Raw genomic sequence first — 22,401 nt, 5'->3', positions numbered from 1 at the left:
GGAAGGATTGGAGGACTGGAGATGTCACCCGACAACTACAGAGACACGGGGAAGAGGCTAGGCGGAACATCGAGAGCTGAGCGGTACTGCTGAGTCAGAGGGGCCGAGATTGGTGGCTGAAACATAGAGAGCTAAAAAGCCTGCCTCAGAGACTTTGGAGGACAGAACTCATATACCTAGGAGAACCCAGAGAAAGACCTGAGGGTGCCAGCCTGTGGCAGGGGCTGTCACCACAAACCTGAAGAAAAATACACTAGGACTTTTTCCTGAACATCTTTCCCCTGAACATCCCTACCCCCCCAAAAAATCTCCCCCCCCCCCAAAACTTCACCTTTTAGAACTGAGGTTGCATTGCTGACCTGATGGACAATTGGTCTTTAATTACTTCCTATATTTTTAAGCATTTTTAAGCATTTTAGAACTTGCACTTTATAACTTTTTTTTTCTATTTTATATCTTATATTGTATATTGTGATACTTTTATTAGTGTTTTTAATGACTATTAACTAGTCTATTAATTTAATCTATTTTTTAATTATTGGGGGTTTCTTAACTAATGGATGATTGGGATGTATGTAACATTGTGCATGAGACGAATGATTGGTATGATTGGGATGGTTGGGGTGGGTGGGGTCACGGTATGGATGAGATGAATGGTAACAGTATGAATGATAGATTTGGCCTACCTGACGCTCGAGAGGCGGGAGGGGAAGGGGCATCGATCTCTGGGGTGGCAGAGGGTCGGAATATCCCGGTACTGCTGGGGAGAGGCAGATATGGCGGGGGCCACGGAGTTAGCCGTTCCAGGGGAACGAGGGACCGTTGTTTAATAACGATCCCTTGTTCTGGCTCCGTGAGCCCAACCTTGGGCACTGGTGATGAGTGTAACTCTGCCCCTGGGCTCAGATTGCTGCTGCTCAATGCCAGGTCGGTGGTAAATAAAGCTCTCCTCATCCGAGATTTGATCCTGGATGAGGAGGCCGACCTGGCATGTATTACTGAAACCTGGCTGGGCCCGGAGGGAGGAGTTCCTCTCTCTGAAATTTGCCCAGCCGGGTTTCAGATATGGCATCAACCTCGACCCCAGGGAAGGGGGGGAGGAGTGGCTATTATAGCCAAGGAGAGCTTTTGCCTATGTAGACTCATTGCTCCAGAGATTGCGGGTTGCGAGATTCTCTTGATGAAGTTGGACTTAGGGGTTCAGGTGGGCTTATTTCTCACGTACCTGTCTCCCAGCTGCGTGTCAAAAGCCCTGCCTGTGCTACTCGAGGAGGTAGCCGGGTTGGCGGTGGAGTTCCCCAGGCTTATTGTCTTGGGGGACTTCAACCTGCCGTCACTCGGCGAAACCTCTGGGTTGGCACAGGAGTTCATGGCCACCATGGACCTGACTCAAGTAGTTCTGGGTCCAACGCACGAGGGAGGACACGCACTTGACATGGTATTCCTCTCTGAGCAACTGAGTAATGGTCTGAGACTAAGGGGCTTAGAAGCACTGCCTTTGTCATGGTCAGACCATTTTCTACTACGGCTTGACTTCCTGGATCCAATCCTTCCCCGCAGGGAGGCGGAACCAATTAAGATGTTCCGCCCCAGACGCCTGATGGACCTAGAGGCTTTCAGACGGCGCTTGGGGTTATTCCAGATGCACTCGTCCACAGTTCGGCGGAGTCTCTTGCGGAAGCCTGGAACAAGGCTACAGCGGAGGCTCTTGATCGGATTGCGCCTTTGCGACCTCTCCGTGGCACTAGATCCCGTAGAGCTCCATGGTTCAACGAGGAGCTCTGGGAGTTGAAACGCCAGAAGAGACGTCTAGAGAAGCGATGGAGGAAGAGTAAGTCTGAATCTGATTGAACACTTGTAAGAGCTTTTATTAAGACTTACAAAGTGGCGCTCAAGGCGCCAAGATGCGCATATCATGCCGCCTTGATTGCATCAGCGGAATCCCGCCCGGCCGCTCTGTTTAGGGTGACCCGCTCCCTTCTTAATCAGAGGGGAGTTGGGGAGCCCTTACAGAGTAGTGCCGAGGATTTTAACACGTTTTTCGCTGATAAAATCGCTCAGATCCGGGCGGACCTCGACTCCAATTGGAAAACAGACGGCTGACAACGAGTCAGTTGAGGTGACTGGGGCCTGTACTTGTCCATCTGTCTGGGAAGAGTTTGATCTGGTGACACCTGATGAAGTGGACAAGGCCATTGGAGCTGTGAGTTCCGCCACCTGTTTACTGGATCCGTGTCCCTCCTGGCTGGTTTCGGCCAGCAGGGAGGTGACACGGAGCTGGGTCCAGGAGATTATCAACGCTTCTTTGGGGAGGGGATCCTTCCCATCATCCTATAAAGAGGCGCTCATGCGCCCCCTCCTCAAGAAGCCTTCCCTGGACCCAGCCGTACTTAATAACTACCGGCCAGTCTCCAACCTTCCCTTTATGGGGAAGGTTGTCGAGAAGGTGTTGGCACTCCAGCTCCAGTGATCCTTGGAAGAAGCCGATTATCTAGGTCCCCAGCAGTCGGGTTTCAGGCCCGGTTACAGCACGGAAACTGCTTTGGTCGCATTAATGGATGATCTCTGGCGGGCCCGGGACAGGGGTTTATCCTCCGTCCTGGTGCTTCTTGACCTCTCAGCGGCTTTAGATACCATCGACCATGGTATCCTTCTGCACCGGCTGGAGGGGTTGGGGGTGGGAGGCACTGTTCTCCAGTGGTTCTCCTCCTACCTCTCTGGTCGGTCGCAGTCGGTGTTAGTGGGGGGTCAGAGGTCGACTCCGAGGTCTCTCCTTTGTGGGGTGCCTCAGGGGTCGGTCCTCTCCCCCCTGCTATTTAATATCTACATGAAACCGCTGGGTGAGATCATCCAAGGGCATGGGGTGAGGTATCATCAATATGCTGATGATACCCAGCTCTACATCTCCACCCCATGTCCAGTCAACGAAGCAGTGGAAGTGATGTGCCGGTGTCTGGAGGCTGTTGGGGCCTGGATGGGTGTCAACAGACTCAAACTCAAACCGGATAAGATTGAGTGGCTGTGGGTTTTGCCTCCCAAGGACAATTCCATCTGTCCTTCCATTACCCTGGGGGGGGGAACTATTGACCCCCTCGGAGAGGGTCCGCAACTTGGGCGTCCTCCTCGATCCACAGCTCACATTAGAGAACCATCTTTCAGCTGTGGCGAGGGGGGCGTTTGCCCAGGTTCGCCTGGTGCACCAGTTGCGGCCCTATCTGGACCGGGACTCTCTGCTCACAGTCACTTATGCCCTCATCACCTCGAGGTTCGACTACTGTGATGCTCTCTACATGGGGCTACCTTTGAAAAGTGTTTGGAAACTTCAGATCGTGCAGAATGCAGCTGCGAGAGCAGTCATGGGCCTACCTAGGTATGCCCATGTTTCACCAACACTCCGCAGCCTGCATTGGTTGCCGATCAACTTACAGTCACAATTCAAAGTGTTGGTTATGACCTTTAAAGCCCTTCATGGCACTGGACCAGAATATCTCCGAGACCGCCTGCTGCTGCACGAATCCCAGCGACCGATTAGGTCCCACAGAGTGGGCCTTCTCCGGGTCCCGTCAACTAAACAATGTCGGTTGGCGGGCCCCAGGGGAAGAGCCTTCTCTGTGGCGGCCCCGGCTTTCTGGAACCAACTCCCCCCGGAGATTAGAACTGCCCCTACTCTCCTTGCCTTTCGTAAGCTTCTTAAGACCCACCTGTGTCATCAGGCGTGGGGGAACTGAGACATCTCCCCCGGGCATATACAATTTATGAATGGTATGCGAGTCTTCGGAGAGGGGCGGCATACAAATCGAATAAGTAATAATAATAATAATAATAGTATGTATGTGTGTTTAGAAAATGGGGTTTTTAAATGTTTTTAGTAGAAATTTAGATTTGTTGTAAACTGTTTTTTCACTTTGTTGTGAGCCGCCCCGAGTCTGCGGAGAGGGGCGGCATACAAATCTAAATAAACATAAACATAAACAATATATATAAGACGTTTGTGCAGTCAGACGGGGATGTGATCCAAGGATTGACTAAAGGGTGGCAAAATGAGAGAAGTAGAGGCGCAAGAGATGAAAAATATAGTAGAGAATATAAGGAAAATTAAGAATACAAGAGTTAGGGAAATGAGAAGGAAAATATTACATAAGTGGTATTACACACTCGTTCAACTTGCATACTTTCAGCAGAATGTTAAGGGTATTTGTTGGAATGGGTGCCAAGATAAAAGAGTATTTATGCATATGTTTTGGGAATGCCTGGTAGTGCAGAATTTTTGACAAAAAGTGCAAGAGGATATTAATAGGATGTTAAATATAAGATGGATAATTAATAAGGAAATGGCAGTATTAGTCAAAAGTAATGAGATGGGAGAATTTAGAGAAAGAAAACAAGCAGCGATAGAAAGCGCTCAGGCAGTAATAGTCTTGGGTTGGATGCGACAAAATGGACAATGCAAAATTGGTACCGGTACATGGTGGACCACATTCAATTTGAGATTATGGACAAAAGGATGAATTTGGTTAATGAAACTGACTTTTGACATCTGATGGGACGATGGGACAAAGTAAGACAATATATGGCGAGTAGAATCCGAGACCAAGCTACAAGAAACAAATTGGAATCACTTTATAATATGTAAATAGATATTTTGCTCTTGGGTTAAAATGGTTTATACAAGAAACACCCCCAATTGGTGGTGCGGTATGAATGTTTGTCTGGTGGTGGGCACAATTCACAAAATACTTGTTTTATGTTGTGTGAGTCTTATATTGTAATTAAAAATAATACAAAAAATAATTTAAAAAAAGGTAGGTAGTGTTTGGGGGGGTCACGTGGCCTATGCGCCATTTCTTGGATTGCCTTCTTTCTTTCTTTCTTCTTTCTTTCTTTCTTTCTTTCTTTCTTTCTTTCTTTCTTTCTCCCTCCCTTCCTTTTACTCTCCCTTCCTTCATCCTTCCATCCTTCCCTTCCCTCCTTTCCTTCTCCCTCCCTCCTTCCTTTGTCTCTCTCCTTCCTTTTTCTCCCTTCCCTCCCTTTCTCTCCTTCCTTCCTCCCTCCCTCTCTCTCTGTTTGCTCTACTCGTCACTTTTTCTAGAGTCTCTCAACATCACTTTTGCACCGTGGTGATTGATGATTAAATATGGATTGACTATGGAATGATAGTAAAATATATATCTAGGTGTTGTTTAATGTTAGGATGTATTAATTCGTAAAATTGGATTAGAATTTTAGAACTACAGTGGTACCTCGGTACTCGACCACAATTCGTTCCAGAAGTGTGGTCGAGAACCGATTTGGTCGAGTACCGAATTTATTTATCCCATAGGAAATAATGGAAATGGATTTAATTGGTTCCCAGCCCCTGTTAACTCGCTGGGAACCAATTAAATCTATTTTCTTTATTTCCAATGGGATAAATAAATTCGCTACTCCAAGCTGCAGGAAAGGGGGGAGGCTGCTGCAATCCTGGCAGCTTTGGGGGGCTCTTTTCCTCATTGCTTCCTTTTATTACCTGTAAGCAGCTTCAAAAACTTTCTCCTTCCCTGTGGCTGCAACAGCGGCGGCTTCCCTTCCAGTAGCAAGAGCGCCGGGAACGTCACGTGATGAAGGGAAGCTGCCGGCGCTGTTGCTACTGGAAGGGAAGCCGCCGCTGATGCAGCCACAGGGAAGGAGAAAGTTTTTGAAGCTGCTTACAGGTAATAAAAGGAAGCAATGAGGAAAGGAGCCCCCAGAAGCTGCCAAGATTGCAGCAGCCCCCACCCTTCCTGCAGCTTGGAGCTCTTAGAGAGCTCCTCAGCCCCCTGAAGCTGCCGGGATTACATTTCGGATAATGAACAAAATTTTCTCTGGCTGTTCGGTATCTGAATTTTTGTTCAGATACCGAAACAAATTTTTGCCGAAAATTTTGTTCGTTATCCGAAATGTACGAGAAAGGAAGCGTTCGAGTACCGAGGTACCACTGTATATAGAATTATATAGGTAAAATTAATGGAAGATACATATTTATTTATTTTATTTATTTATTTTATTTATTTATTGGATTTGTATGCCACCCCTCTCCGTGGACTCGGGGCGGCTAACAACAGTGACAAAAAATAAAATGTAAAAATCCAATACTACAACAGCTAACAGCTATATGATAAATAAGGGGTTTATGTACTGTATGTAATGTATGATAAATAAGGGGTTTATGTACTGTATAATTTTATGACTTTGCATTGTGAATTTAAAATATACTTGGAAATGTAGAAGATTGATAAAAGTTAATAATAGTCAATGCTAAGTGCCTGAAAATTAATTGATCTTGGAAATATTGAATGAAATTATAGAAAAGTAAATATGGAAATATATTAATTGATGCATTGGTGTTCAGATAGATTTTCATAGTATTATTAGATTACTATAATACTATGATAAATATTTAAGAAATGAAGATTTTAAAGCATGGATTTATTAATAGTTGTGTTTTTGGTTTTGCTGATTTTTTTAGTTTTATAGTAATACATTTTGGTTTTGTTTTATTAGAATTTTTTTCCCTATTAATTAGGAAAAAGTTGTATAGGGATTTTTAGTTTCTTTCATGTAGAATATATAATAAGGAGGAATAGTCATGACGGCCTATCTGGATTTTTAAGAGGATAATGATATTAATTGAAATATAAAATAACAGAATAACATAGTGGGAAGGGACCTTGTTCTGCCCCAGCACCGAGCCCCAAATAATTATGCAACAAGTTGTCTTGGGTGACATCTGTGCTCAGGCATAAAAATGTGCCACTCACACACTATACACTATAATAATCTTTATTTTTTTGGCACTGTCTTTTTTTAGCATTTTTCTGATTACCATTTCTTCATTTGGTATAGTTTAAGCTATTGTTAATCCTCTCTGATATGCCTTAGCTATGTCCCATAAATTCTGCAATGAAGTTTCTTTATTGTTACTTTCTTTAAGGAATAGTTCCATTTCTTTTTTTATCCAGTCTATATATTCTTGATCTTTCAATATTTGCATATTTAACATCCATTTTTATTTTTTCTACCATCCCCTTTCCCAAAATTTTAATAGGGTTATGGTCCACCCATTCATTAATACCTATTTTAACCTGATTTATTAAATTTTCTACTTTACCATTAGGCTAGACCAGTGATTTTCAACCTTTTTTGAGCCGCGGCACATTTTTTATATTTACAAAATCCTGGAGCACACCACCAACCAAAATGACACAAATAAAATAAATAAATAAATAAATACATACATACATACATACATACATACATACATACATACATACATAACCCCCTCGTATATACAATCCCATGTAACATCCCCTTATAAATACAGTCAATCATTAATCATCCCTACTCAAATTTATATCTCATTTCTGGGTACTTCTCCTGTCTTTCCCTCTTTTCTCTCTCATGTTTGTCATTTCTCTCTCTTCCTCCCTTTTTCCCTCATTCCTTTTCCCTCTCACTTCTCCTCTTTTTCCATCCCTGTCTCTCTCCCCCCCCTTATGTGTGTGCGTGTATACACACTGGAACCATTTCCAAAACCAGTTGAGGGCTGGGTTTTTTTCTCTTTTATTCTTTTCAAAAACAGGTGTGGGCTGGGGGGGCGTTTCTTATTATTTGGGTGCTTTTTACCATATGCTTCAAGAATCACCCCTCTCTCTCTCTTTTGTTTCTCTCTCCTCTCATTCTCTGCCTCAATCATTTCTCCTTTTTTCTCCCCTTTTTGTTCTCATTTCTCTCTCTCCTTTCCTCTCCTTATCTGTCTCTCTTGCTTTCTCTCTCTCTTGCTATCTCTTTTTCTCTCTTATTTTCTTTCTCTCTCTCTTGTTCTTTCTCTCTCTCTCTTTCTCTCCCTCCCTTTATCTTTTTCTCACTTTCTCTCTCTTGTTTTCTCTCTCTCTCTCTTGCTCTCTCTCTCTTGTTTTCTTTCTCACACTCTTTCTCTCTCTTGTTCTCTCTGTTGCTATCTCTTTCTCTCCCCCCTTTCTCTCTCGCTCTTTCTCACTTTCTATCTTGCTGTCTGTTGCTCTCACTCACTCTAGTTCTCTCTCCGTTCTTCTCAGCGGAGGCTGGCGAAGGTGATATTCAATGTCGGGGGCGCGCGGGCGGTTGCGCACGCTCCCTACCCCCCTGCTAGCCGCTCAGAATATTCAAAATAAAAGCCTTCACCGGCGAAGGTTTTTCTTATTTTGAATATTCCGAGCGGCTAGCAGGGGGGTAGGGAGCACGCGCAACCGCCCGCGCGCCCTGACGTTGAATATCACCTTCGCTGGCCTCCGCTGAGAGAACGCCTGCCCCGTCTCTCCTGCAACCCCCTTGCTGAGAGCCCGGGACGAAAGTGCTCTCGGCAAAGGTGAGACGGGCAGGGCGTGCGTTCCGGGTGCGGGAGGAGCCACGCCAAAAGGCAGGAGACAGCAGAGGAGGAGACGGGGCGGGCGGGGGGCAGCACCGAAAGGCCGAGGGGGCTGGAGGCACCGTGGGGAGGCAGGGGCAGCCGTGGCTCCCTTCCCTTCTGCTGCTGGTGCCTCCCCGCCCCCCCGCGGGCTGGCAGGGGGATGAGGAGCGCGCCGGCCGTGAAAAAGGGTGCACGCGGGGGTATTTTGGGGTGCGCACGCGCACACACGCGCAGCTTTCGGGGAAGCGACGAGAAGCCATCGGCGTGAGGGGGCCGACTTTCAAAGCAACCTTTGCCGGCCTCCCACGGGAGGGTGCCAATAGCGGCGGCGGCGGCGGGGGGCAATAGCGGGGGGGGCCCCCGAGCCGCCTCGTGGCACACGACCATGTCTCGCGGCACACTAGTGTGCCGCGGCACACCGGTTGAAAAACACTGGCCTAGAGCATATCTATTCTAGACCAGTGATTTTCAACCTTTTTTGAGCTGCGGCACATTTTTTACATTTACGAAACCCTGGGGCACATTGAGCGGGCGGGGGGGGGGGGGGCTAAAAAAAGTTTGGACAAAAAAAATTATCTCTCTTCCTTTCGCTCTATTTCTCTGTCCCTCCCTCTTTCTCTCCCTTCCTCTTTCTCTCTCTCTCTTTCCATCCCTCTTTCATTCTCTTTCTTCCTTCCTCTCTTTTTTGCTCTCTTTCTCTCTCCCTCCCTACCTCCCTCTATGTCTTTCTCTCTCTCTCCTTCCCTCTCTCTTTCTCTCTCTCTCTTGCTTTCTTTTTCTTGTTCTCTTTCTCTCTTACTTTCTTTCTCTCTCTCTTGTTCTCTTTCTCTCTCGCTCTTTCTCTCTCTTGCTTTCTTTCTTTTCTTTCTCTCTCTCTCTCTTCCTTCCTTTCTCTCTCTGAGCTTCGCGGCACACCTGACCATGTCTTACGGCACACTAGTGTGCCGCAGCACACTGGTTGAAAAACGCTGTTCTAGACCACTTCAAGTGGGCATTGGAGTAACATGTATATTCTCATCTTTATTTCTCATTCTCAAACAATCTCTCAATTCTTCACACATTTGGTGGAATGTTTTCGGAAGCACTTTCCTTTTTTTATATAAATTTTTATTAACACTTTTATAGTATTTAGCAGCATCAATTATACCATTAAAATCCCCAATTACACATATACCTTCAACTTCCAATTCTACCAGTTTCTGGTGTAATTTGCAAAAAAAAAAGCTTTTTGGCTTTTGTTCGGTGCATGTATGAGTACTAATGTAACTCATGTGTTATAAATTGGGACTGAGATTATTAAAATTCTTTCCTTTTTGTCAGCATAGATTTTTTGGGCATCTAGTTCTTTTTTCACATATACCACAATCCCTCTTTTTTTGTTTAGTAAAGCTGTAAATATTCTGCCTAACTTGTTATTTTCTAATTGCTTTTCATTTTGTTGTGGAATGTGAACTTTTTGCAAACATAATATTCAAATTTTGTTTTTGTAGTTTGTTAAATATTCATTTTTGTTTGAAATATGAGTTCAGACCATTTACATTAATTGAAAGTAGGTTTGCTGTACTTTCCATTTCCACTTAGTTGTGTAGTTGTCTTCTGTTTATTCTATTTTCTTTCTGTGCCCTAGTAAGAATTCCTTCGTGTTCCTGTTCTTTATCTTCTGAAATTCCTTCTTTTTCCGCTTTCTTTATCTGCTGAGGGTTGTTCTTGACTGTTACTTTCTAGTTCAGATCCTTCTTCTGCCATAAATTCCTCATAAAGTTCCTGCACTATTGGTTCACTATTTATTTTAATCTTTTTTCCTCTCCAAGTAATGAGCATTCCTTTTGGGATCAACCATCTGAAGAGAATTCTTCTTTTATTTAATTGTTCTGCCAACGGGCGGTATCCTCTTCGGTTGTCCCTTAATCTTTTCGGTACTTGTTTTAGGATCCTAATTTCTTTCCCTTTGTATAATATTGTTTAGTCTTTTGTAGCTTTTAATATTTCATTTCTAATCTCTTTCTTGGTACACCTTATATGCACTTCTCTGGGTAAATTGTGTCTCTGTGCATAGATTGTGTGTGCCCTGTAAATTTCATCTAATTCATTTAAGGTTTCTTGCTGATACTTTTGTAAGATATTGGCTATCAAAGAAACATAGAACATTGACGGCAGAAAAAGACCTCATGGCCTATCTAGTCTGCCCCTATACTATTTCCTGTATTTTATCAACCACGTCTGCTGGAAGTTTGTTCCAAGTATCTACTACTCTTTCAGTAAAATAATATTTTCTCATGTTGCTTCTGATCTTTCCCCCAACTAATCTCAGATTGTTCCCCCTTGTTCTTGTGTGCACTTTCCTATTAAAAACACTTCCCTCCTGAACCTTTTAAAGCTTTTAACATATTTAAATGTTTCGATCATGTCCCCCTTTTCCCTTCTGTCCTCAATACTATACAGATTGATTTCATTAAGTCTTTCCTGATAGGTTTTATGCTTAAGACCTTCCACCATTTTTGTAGCCCATCTTTGGACCCATTCAATTTTGTCAATATCTTTTTGTAGGTGAGGTCTCCAGAACTGAACACAGTATTCTAAATGTGGTCTCACCAGCAACTCTGTACAGCTGGATCACAATCTCCCTCTTCCTGCTTGTTATACCTCTAGTTATGCAGCCAAACATTCTACTTGCTTTCCCTACCACCTGACTGCACTATTCACCCATTTTGAGACTGTCAGAAATCTCTACTCCTAAATCCTTCTCTTATGAAGTTTTTGCTAACACAGAACTATCAATACAATACTCAGATTGAGGATTCCTTTTCCCCAAGTGCATTAGTTTACATTTGGAAACATTAAACTGCAGTTTCCATTGCTTTGACCATTTATCTAGTAAAGCTAAATCATTTGCCATATTACAAATGCCTCTAGGAATATCAATCCTATTGCACACTTTAGAGTCATCGGCAAATAGGCAAACCTTCCCTACCAAACCTTCCCCTATGTCACTCACAAACATATTAAAAAGAATAGGACCAAGAACAGACCCTTGTGGCACACTGCTTGTAAGCAGTCTCGGCTCAGAATACTCACCATTAACAACAACCCTCTGATGTCTACGCTTCAGCCAGCTGCAAATCCACTGAGCTATCCAGGGATTAAGTCCAATCTTCACTAACTTATCCATCAGCTCTTTATGTGGAACCGTATCAAAGGCTTTGCTGAAGTCCAGATAGGCAATATCCACGGCACCACCTTCCTCCAACACCTTTGTGACATAGTCAATGAGATTAGTCTCATAGGATTTGCCTCCAGTAAAGCCATGCTGGTTTGGGTCCAATAGGTTATTGGTTTTTAGGTCCTGATTTATCCTCTTTTTGAGTAGAGTCTCCATAATTTTAACTATAACTGATGTCAAGCTAACTGGCCTATAGTTACCAGCTTCTTCTCTACTTTCCCTCTTGTGGATATACACAACATTGGCCATTCTCCAATCATCAAGAACATATGTTAAAAAGGATTGGTTAAACAAATCAGTCAGGAGGGTAGCAATGACAGATCTGAGTTCTTTAAGAACTCTGAGGTGGATGCTATTTGAACCCATTGCCTTATTTATCTTTAATCATTCAAGTTCTTCTAAGACATCAGCCTCTAAGACATCGGCCTCTTATCTCTGCTAAATTCTCATCTTTGTCTTCTGTTACATTTTGAAATCTGAGATAGAACTCTGCTCTGTCCAACTCCAAATTTATTATTGATTCTTCCAAATCTCTATTAATACAAGTTTCTGATCTACTATATTTGTTTTTTTCATTTTGATCTGTTCTTTTCTCAATTTGCTCTATCCTTTGTTCATTTTTCTCTAAAATTTGGTGGATTACTTCTATTTTATTATCCATTCTCTGCATATCTTCCCTCATTATCTCATGGTTTGTATTTATCTTCTCCTGAAGTTTTAGCATTGTTTCATGAATTGCCAAGAGTGTTTCTTGCATTGTTTATTTTCTTTTATTTATTGCTTTTTTTCTCAGTCCCTAGCATCCCAGCTATTGATCTTTGAGTTGAGAGTGATGCCGTTGGTAAGACTGGGTTAGAAGATGTTTTCTTTGCTAATTTCTGAAAGGTTGACATTTTTACTGCTTTAATTACTTCACTCCACTCCACCATGCAGCTTATTTCCTCAAATTTTCCCTCTTTTCTTCCAAAAATAATTTAATTCTATGTTCTCCTATTTCAATTTTAATTATTATTAATTTTTATTGAGACTAACATACAAGTTAAATCAGTTAATACAGAAATAAACTATCAATATTAAATAAGATTGAGTCAATTTCTACATAGATCTCTTATTCTAAGGTGGTATAGTGATAATTATCAGTCTTAATAAACCAATAAGGTCACTAAATGCCTAATGAGTATTTAAAGGTTAATATATAAATGCCTGTGTCCTGAGAGAAACAAGTACAAGTACTGGCAATCAAAAATATTATATATTATTTTACATTTGGAAACATTACATTTGGAAACATTGGAAATAAAGCTATAAAGCTAAATGAATATAGTTAGTCTGATATGAATATAATTAAAGAATATAATTCAAAGAATTTTAGCAAGCATGTATCATAATAAATCTTAAAATATCTTAAACTTAGAAAGTAAAATTCAGGAGTAAAAGATCAGAAAAATAGGAGAAAGAGTGTTTTCAAATTCGCTTTAACAATTATAAGTAAATAGAATCGAGTTCATTTGCAAAATTATCAATCAGTGTTCAATAATCAATAATCAGTAAATTGAATTAATTTTATTTGGCTCTCATTCAGTGATTTTTAGTCCATAATAAATACTCAGTCTTTTGAGTTCCAAGTTCCTTTAATAGCCAAAGAAGAAAGAAAGAAAATCTCTGCCACTGTCTATTACTGTCTCTTCATTTAACTCACGGTTCCCTCTGATCCAGTTTTTTTAAAAATCTCTGTTGGTTGCTGGACACCGCTTCTCCCCACACCGCTGTATTTTAATTTTTTTAATAATATCCTCTCTCTCTCTCTCACCATCTAATTTGAATGACACCACTCTCTTCCTCCAACTTGTCTCCCTTTCTGGCCATTTCTTCTCCTTCTGGCTTTTGCTTTTTTTCTGAACTCTGTTCTCTTAAAGGGCCAGCGCTATCTCAATCTCTGTCACCACATTCTGCGCTTCTTTGAATGAGTCAGCACCAAAATCCCAACTTAATAATCGCCGCTTTCTTTTTATAGTCACTAGTCACTTTTCCCTTCCAATTGTCCTGATTCTCTCTCTGTCTCCTTTTTAAAAATTTTCTGCCAATCTCAGCTTGTCGTCCTTTGCTCGCCTGGTCAGTCTACCACAGTCAAATCAATTGGATCAATAAAGTGGTTCAGAATTAACATCTAGCTATTCATTAAGGTCACAATCTCTTTTCTTTTAGATTTTTGGCATTTCCTTTTACAAGATATCTTTTGCAGATCTTTTAATTTAATATATTTCAGTTCATGTGCTACCTCTCCGTGGTTCTTTTCTCCTTCATCCTCCCCCACCGCTGGCTAGTGACTATTTAAAGTTTATGGTCTCTTTTACACTGTCACACTTAGTATGTTATTAATTATCTATCCAACCAACTAGTTCATTTAAATACCGTATAGAGTCATTTCTTTATTGTAGAATCAGAATTGTATTGTATCTTTTCGTCTTTCTCTGTTACTATGGGCTGTCATGGTGCTACCGTTGCCATGTTGACAGGCGACTCTCCTGCAGTGGAGTTTGCGAGGTTTTCCTTTCTTCACAAAGGGTGATTGCCTTTCACCACAACACTCAAAGACTCCCTAACTCTTTCATCCACTCCTCCAGTGTGGATGTGCCTGATCTCTGGCCTCCGAGTGCAAGGATCCAGATTTGGTGGAGCAGAACTCTGGAAAAGGACAATTCTGTGGGTCCTAACCGGCCACTGGAATACATGAGGCATAATGTTGCAAAGCTGCCGTGGTCCTACAATATTTATAATTTCGAGACTTGTTCATAAATGCTAGGAGGTGCTCAGTGCATAACTTTGAGCGTTCACTATAGGAGCACTCGTAACTCAGGGATTACCTGTATTACTCCTAAATGTGAACTGATTATCTATTTCAGTTTTATGCTATTATAATATATTGTTTTTATTCATTGGTTTAATCCCAATTATATATTGGGGAGTTGTATGCCATACAGAATCAGCTTAATAGAACAGTCTGTAAGCCCTGTAAAAATAAATAAAATAAATTATCATGATTATGCAATTGGAGTATTAGTCTCAAGCTTTAACAACTGAAACCCCTTCATTAATATTGGATGAATGTTGTATCAGATAATTCTACAGACTTGTTATGTCGGTCTTTTCTTCTTCAAAGTCCCCATTCAAAATTCACTGATTGAAATTGTTATTGAGGGTTAATGATTTTTATATTGTAAAATATATGCATTTTGTTATAAAGTAATATATTCAGTCTTTTTAATTTTTTAAAAAACTGGTAATATATTGAACTTCAATATTTTGTGTCTTTTTATAGACTAATATTAGAGAACATATACAATTACAGTACATTTCTATGTGAACTCTTCCTTTGCTGATGGTTTACTAACATAAAACTCACTTGATGATTTGTAAAAAAAGTTTATACATAAAAAGTAAGATTGGATTCAAATTTATTACCATAGTCACACAAAGATATAAGAAATGAATTTTAGCTCCATCTTCATTATCTAATTTGACTATTCTGAGAAAATAAGGGTCTTATTTTCTTTCAGTGATGAAGAGTTTCAATTCTAACCCATCTAACTGGGAAATAGACAAACTGAACACTGAGTTGAAGACGCACAATTTGGAGCTGGATTTGGAGAAACTGAGGGAAGAATGCAACCATCTTAGGAAAGAATTGCAAAAATATGTAAGGAAAGTATTTCTAAATTATGATTTCAGTTATGAGAAGAGTACATAAAGGAGTAAAATTAAATATTTATAAGTATAAACAATTTCTGCCTCAAATTTTAATGGAATCAACATGTTTAGATTTTGGTAAACTTCAGGAATATTTATTGAGATTTCTGATTTTTTGTTTTTCAAAAGTTAAGATATTTTTGGTATCATTTCTCAATAATCTCAAAAACAGGCTTTGTCTCTTTATAACTTTAGTTCATTTTAGTTCTAATAAGATGATTACAATTACTGTTATTTTGGTAGGTTTAAAAATGTACTTAATTTCACTTGCTCTGGTAAAATTAGACTGCATATTTTGAGAACTCCACTAGATGGTGATAAAAGCAAAATGCCAAAAATAACCTAACAATTATTAGCGTGATAATTCCCTTAGAAAGCAAATATTTCTGCTCCCTAAAATTTGCTGAACTATGTAATTAATGACAGTTATTTGTGAATGTATTAATTACAGTAGGATTATTCATTCCAAACTTTATTTCAGTTGTCTTTCAGGTAATAATAACTAGGTTTTGTTTCTAATGTGGGTTTTTTAATATATTTGTTGTATTCATCCTTTTCAGTAACTCTTAGTTCTAAAATTATTTGTGACTCAAGAACTGGAGTATGACATGCATAGAATCATATTGACTATATCAAACTAAAATTTAAATCTTAACCCGTATCATAAGCAATCTTGATTTATTTATTTAAGTTCCTAATGGAAGGAGCAAATTAGTAATAATTTTTCTAAATATTTGATAATTAAAGCCAAAGTTCAACATACATTGTTTTAAAATTGATTCAAGTGAGCCAGAAGATTCCAACTATTACAAAGATTAGAAATGAATAATTCTGTGATTTAGGGGTTTGTTGTTGTTTTGCTTAACATAATGTGTGATCCTATCCAATGTGCCTTAGCAGTATAAACTACAAAACCTATTCAAGAAAGTATTAAAAATCCTAGGCCAATGATGGCAAGCCTTTTTTTCCTTGGGTGCCGAAAGTGCGTGTGCTATTGTGCATGCGTGAGTGCCAACCCCTATAATTCAATTCCTGGGGACGGCGAAAAGGGCCTACCAGAGGCTCTCTGGAGGCCTGAAACAGCCATTTCCCAAACTCTGGTGGGCCCAGTAGGCCCATTTTTCATCCCCCCCAGGCTCCAGAGGCAATAATAACAATAACAACAACAACAACAATAATAATAATTGTGCTGGCTGGAGGGGTTGGAAGTGGGAGGCACTGTTCTTCAGTAGTTCTCCTCCTACCTCTCCGGTCAGTCGCAGTCGGTGTTAGTGGGCAGTCAGAGGTTGACCTCTAGGTTCTTCCCTTGTGGGGTGCCTCAGGGGTCGGTCCTCTCCCCCCTGCTATTTAATATCTACATGAAACCGCTGGGTGAGATTATCCAGGGGCATGGGGTGACGTATTATCAGTATGCTGATTATACCCAGCTGTACATCTCCACCCCATGTCCAGTCAACGAAGCAGTGGAACTGATGTGCTGGTGGCTGGAGGCCGTGAGGGTCTGGATGGGTGTCAACAGACTCAAACTCAAACCTGATAAGATGGAGTGGTTGTGGGTTTTGCCTTCCAAGGACAATTCCATCTGTCTGCCCATCACCCTGGGGGGGGGGGAATTACTGACTCCCTCAGAGAGGGTCCGCAACTTGGGAGTCCTCCTTGATCCACAGCTTACAGTAGAGAACCATCTTTCAGCTGTGGTGAGGGGGGCGTTTGCCCAGTTTCGCCTGGTGCACCAGTTACGGTCCTACCTGGACCGGGAGTCACTGCTTACAGTCACTCATGCCCTCATCGCCTTGAGGTTCGACTACTGTAACGCTCTCTACATGGGGCTACCTTTGAAGAGTGTTCGGAAACTTCAGATCGTGCAAAATGCAGCTGCGAGAGCAGTCATGGTATGCCCATGTCACACCAACACTCTGCAGTCTGCTTTGGTTGCCGATCAGTTTCTGGTCACAATTCCAAGTGTTGGTTATGACTTATAAAGCCCTTCACGGCATCGGACCAGAATATCTCCAAGACCGCCTTCTGTCGCATGAATCCCAGCGACTGCACATTGGAGTTGAGCTAGGATAATAGCTCGTGCAGCAGCAGATATGGCTGCACGTGCACTTGTGGCACCCATACCATAGGTTCGCCATCATTCTCCTAAGCCAAAGTGTTTCCCAAAGTATGGTATGCATACCCCCCGAGGGGTACGGGAAGAGTTTGGTGGGGGTACACGTTCGGAAAGTTCTGAAATACATTTTGCCTTTTCCAGCTTTATATTTATGTGAAGTTGCTTTTTCAGCATTTGTAGACATTAAGTCGAAAAAAAGGAACAGATTATTGGACATGGAACTGCATTTCAGATTAAAATTAACAATCAGGGAACCAAATTATGACGACCTGACATCTCAGCACAAACAATTTCACCTCCTCATTGATCCAAATAAATGTTATTTATAATATAACTTATTTATATTTTATTATGAATAATTTTATTTTTCATTTATTATTATTTTGTGCATGTACCCAAAATAAATAAATAAATATATTTTAATTGTTATTAAAATACATACATTTTTTTGTACGGGGGGTACTAAGCACTACAAAAATTATAGAAGGGGTACACATATGTCAAAAGTTTGGGAAACATTGTCCTAGGCTAACATGAAATATGAATTCAGTCATTATCTGTCAGCCACTCTGAACTGGCATGTTTTATCATGGCCAAAAGAATATGGTACTTGGGAACATTTGAATTAGAGATATTAACTTGTGCAATAGGATAAAAATGGAATGGAAAAAATTTCTTAAAATACTGTTTCTCCAGGAAGAATTATTTTATAAAAATGCATAATTAATAATATGGTCAGGAAAACATCCTTGCGTAGATCTGAAATATTGAAGCATACTTAAAATGGTATACTTTCAGATAATTCTTTAATATTACATAGGATGAAAAAAAAATGCATGTCTCAAAATATTTACCAGTATTTCAATAAAAAACAATTATTTAAAACATATTAAGTACAATGGTACCTCCACCTAAGATAAGAACTGGGTGATTAAGATTTTTTTGCCTTTTCTCAAGAATAATTTTTTCTTATAAACCTGACTCTCTGAAACTATAATCAGAAAAGGCGGGTAGAAGCCTTCGCGGGGCCTCTCTAGGAATCTCCTGGGAGGAAACAGGGCTGGAAAAGGCGGGTAGAAGCCTCCATGGGGCCTCTCTAAGAATCTCCTGGGAGGAAACAGGGCCTCCATCTTCCCTGTAGTTTCCCCAATCGCACACATTATTTGCTTCTATATTGATTCTTATGGGAAAAATTGCTTCTTCTTACAAACTTTTCTTCTTAAGAACCTGGTCACAGAACAAATTAAGTTTGTAAGTAGAGGTATCACTGTATTTTTCTGTCTAACTTGTAAAATATTTAGAGTATCTGTTTCCAGAGATTACTTTCAAATTACTATGTATAACACTGCACTTTTAATTGTGGTTTCCTGTTGTCCCTTCCTTATTCAAACAATATATGTACACTTCTAAGTCATTGGATGCTTCTACAATATGCAATATATAATGAATTTGGCACTGTGAGCTTAATATATCAAATGGAAAAATCAAATTAATAAATGATAAATTAATATATTAAATCCCAGTTCATAGTCATTCAGAATATCTAAAGCTCAGAAGTTTGCTCCAATTATGTGGGACAAATTCCAAAAAATCCTACTGCATTTATATTTGTTCATGGTCTTTATAAGACACTTTTATTGGATTCTGAAAGGGAAGTTAAATGCAACTGCAGATTAAAACAAATTCAAAATATTTTATTAATGCTAAGCATTTTGGTATGTCTTGAACGGTTTTTTTTTTGGTACAAATGAGATACATCTTTAAAAAGCTTATAGGATCTCTTTGTTTTGGCTTCCTTTCAGGTTGAATCCCAAGGAAGTTTAATAAATGGAGAGTTTATCCAACAGCAAAATATCCAGAGGTATGCTTTTATTTATTTTTATGCATTTCAGCTAAGTCCTTTTAACTAGCTTATGGGAGTCAAAGAAAATTAATTGTTTTGGATAAGAAGTATATCACTCAAATAATGCATCTCATATTTACTTAGCACATGTCTGTCTTTGCCAAATACAGTGGTACCTCTACCTACAAACGCCTCTACTTACGAACTTTTCTAGATAATAACCAGGTGTTCAAGATTTTTTTGCCTCTTCTTAAAAATCATTTTCTACTTACAAACCTGAGCCTCTGAAACTGTAACTGGAAAAGGCAGGGAGAAGTTTCTCTGGGGCCTCTCTAGGAATCTCTTGGGAGGAAACAGGGCCGGAAAAGGCGGGGAGAAGCCTCTGTGGGCCTCTCTAGGAATCTCTTGGGAGGAAACAGGGCCGGAAAAGGCAGGGAGGAGCCTCCATGGGGCTTCTCTAGGAATCTCTTGGGAGGAAACAGGGCCTCTGCCCTCCCTGTGGTTTCCCCAATTGCATGCATTATTTGCTTTTACATTGATTCCTATGGGAAAATTGCTTCTTCTTACAAACTTTTCTACTTAAGAACCTGGTCATGGAATGAATTTAGTTCGTAAGTAGAGGCAGCACTGTATACATAACTGATAATTGGCCAAAAATGCAGAGCAGGCTATATAAGACACTGTACTGTACTCTGATACTCAAGCATTTAGTTTTGAGGTGTTGATTTTGATTTCTGTATGGGACAGTAAATATTGCCCTATCATCAATCCACCTATTCAAATAGGCCAAAGAAGATTACCAATGATCTTATAACAAGTAATTTTTTCTTCTCTCAGAAATTGTGTTAAATTATTATGAGGGATCGGACAGGTCTTTGTTCTGAAAGTATGTTTTACTCCATTTTTAAAATTAGTTTCCCCCCCTGTCTTTGCTTTCTAATATGTTGGGACATTTCCTTGGTTACAATGGTTGGGAATTTTGATAATTGCAGTCCAATACCACATGAAAATACCTTAAGAAATATTTATCTAAATAAGGTGCAAAATGTTTTGCTAACAAAGCAAAATAATTTATAATGTCTTAATTGTTATTCTTCAGTAATTTACTTGGCTCTTTATTCACTGGTGCCATGGGTGCTATTTTGGAAATTGGAATAAATTGATTTACATTTACATTTAGAATTTGTTTGTGACATTTCTTTATTTCAGTTCTAAATATGACAAAACTTGCATCTAACACAGTGCTTTTATTCCTGTGAATGACAAACTGAAGTAGAAGTATTTTTTTGAATAGATAAGGAACATTGGTGTATAAGTTGGTGCATCATAAAATGAAAATATAGAATTTCAAGCTAAAGAAGATTTTGGAAAGTTGTTATCAATTAACGTATCTTCATCTAATTGCTGATAGGTTGAGGCCCATCAGGGTTTTTATGTTACAACCAATCTTTTCCTGTTTACTTGCAATAAAGACAGAGCTAGCTTTTAGAAAATCTCATAAAATTTAGATAATAATATACTTAGCAAATAGTAATTATTTTCTTGAGACATATTAAAATAATATATTTATGGTATTTAAAATTCTTATAATTGATGTTTAAGCTAGAAAGTGATTCTCAGCTGAGTAAAAAGAGATCATCATTACTTTTGGCTTTACAACTGAGATACACTTCACTTAAACAAATAAAACTCAACTTTTATATAGATGTTATCATAGCTGGTAATTATGCCATTTGTTTAACATCATTACTTTTGTTGCAGACCTATTAGAAACATGGCAAATGATGAACTGTGCAGCAGTGTCATAATGCAAATGTTACAACTTCTGTATTTGTGCGATGACATCACTATTCATCACATGCTACTTTGACATCATGAGAGTTTGCTGTTGATCCTAATAATCATGTTAGCCAGAGACAGAGGGCAAATTCTCCTATAGTCTGATGGGAAAAGGCATGTCTGAAGAATCTAACTTCTTGATAGAGGTGACAGGACTGTTCTTTCCTTTTCTTTTTCTAACCTAACAGAATCCTTAAGATGCTATTGTCAGGTTCCAATACACTACTTATAAATCAAATTCAAAGGCATTGTGTTTCCTCAAAGAACACATTTATTTAGATACATTATCTTGGCACTAACTAAAGTTTCCGCACTTTACACTCCAATATACGTAGGAGTTTCTCCTTTTTCCAAAACAAAATGTCATCAACCAGGATGAGAGCTGCTTGCTTGACGATCTGTCTCCTCCTCCTCTGGCCGGCCAGCCAGTCATTGGAATGTCTCTCATTGGCTAGTTGTATTGTTATGGCTGGGCCTCCACTCCAGCTCTGTCCCTTTCAGTTCCCAACTGTGTCAAACTGAATTCCTATTAGCAAAACTCAGTATACAAACAACCCCACAACCTGATCGTATTCAGGCTTGATAGATTGACCCCCCTCAATAAATACTACTAACACCTCTCTCCATCAAGAGACTCACTTGGTTTCTGGGATACATGTCATGGAATTGTTTCACCAATCTATCTGTGTTTACTTTCCATTTTTTTACTTAGGTGATCTCAGAGATCGGGTATCCCTTCCAGTACACTAAATACACCTATGCACCCTTGAGTCCAAGATCCTCTTTATCTCATAGTGCGTATGGCCCTCGATTACTACAGCCTTGGGAGGCGTCCAGTCTACTGGTTGGACTTGCAAACTCTGCCGATTTCAACATACTGTGGAACACCAGATATATTTCCTCCAGCAACTGGGGAACTTGAAGTTGCACTGTCACTAGGTTGATCACATTAAATATAAAGAAGGGCCCTACAAATTTAGGACTGAGTTTCTTAGAACCCGGTCTTAATCTCAGATACTTCATGGACAAGTATATTCCAGTTGGGGAGACTGGAGATAGTTGGCTTGTTTCTTCGCTGCCTTACCTAGGGGCTGTTTTGTATTTACCCACAGTGATGCCATCCACTCAGCTAATGACATGGTGGAAGGAGCTGTGATTCTGTGCACCACATTGTTGTTTGCTTCTTCAGCAAATGGTAGCAACTCTGTTCAATCCAATTGCTGATAGTTAAC

The 22,401-nt window shown here is 40.2% G+C and overlaps 1 protein-coding gene across 3 annotated transcripts in view; it reads left to right on the top strand.

Annotated features, from left to right (window-relative positions):
* Positions 1-22,401, top strand: part of AZI2 (5-azacytidine induced 2) — a 65,464-nt gene that overhangs the window by 25,432 nt on the left and 17,631 nt on the right. For all 3 annotated transcript variants that reach the window (XM_070727293.1, XM_070727294.1, XM_070727295.1), the window contains 2 exons: positions 15,182-15,321; positions 19,290-19,348. In XM_070727293.1, coding sequence (XP_070583394.1) covers positions 15,182-15,321; positions 19,290-19,348 — 199 coding nt within the window. The remainder of the gene's footprint in view (positions 1-15,181; positions 15,322-19,289; positions 19,349-22,401) is intronic.

Source organism: Erythrolamprus reginae, chromosome Z (genome assembly GCF_031021105.1).
Source record: "Erythrolamprus reginae isolate rEryReg1 chromosome Z, rEryReg1.hap1, whole genome shotgun sequence".
Lineage (NCBI taxonomy): Eukaryota > Metazoa > Chordata > Lepidosauria > Squamata > Dipsadidae > Erythrolamprus > Erythrolamprus reginae.
This window is presented reverse-complemented; position numbering and strand designations above follow the sequence as displayed.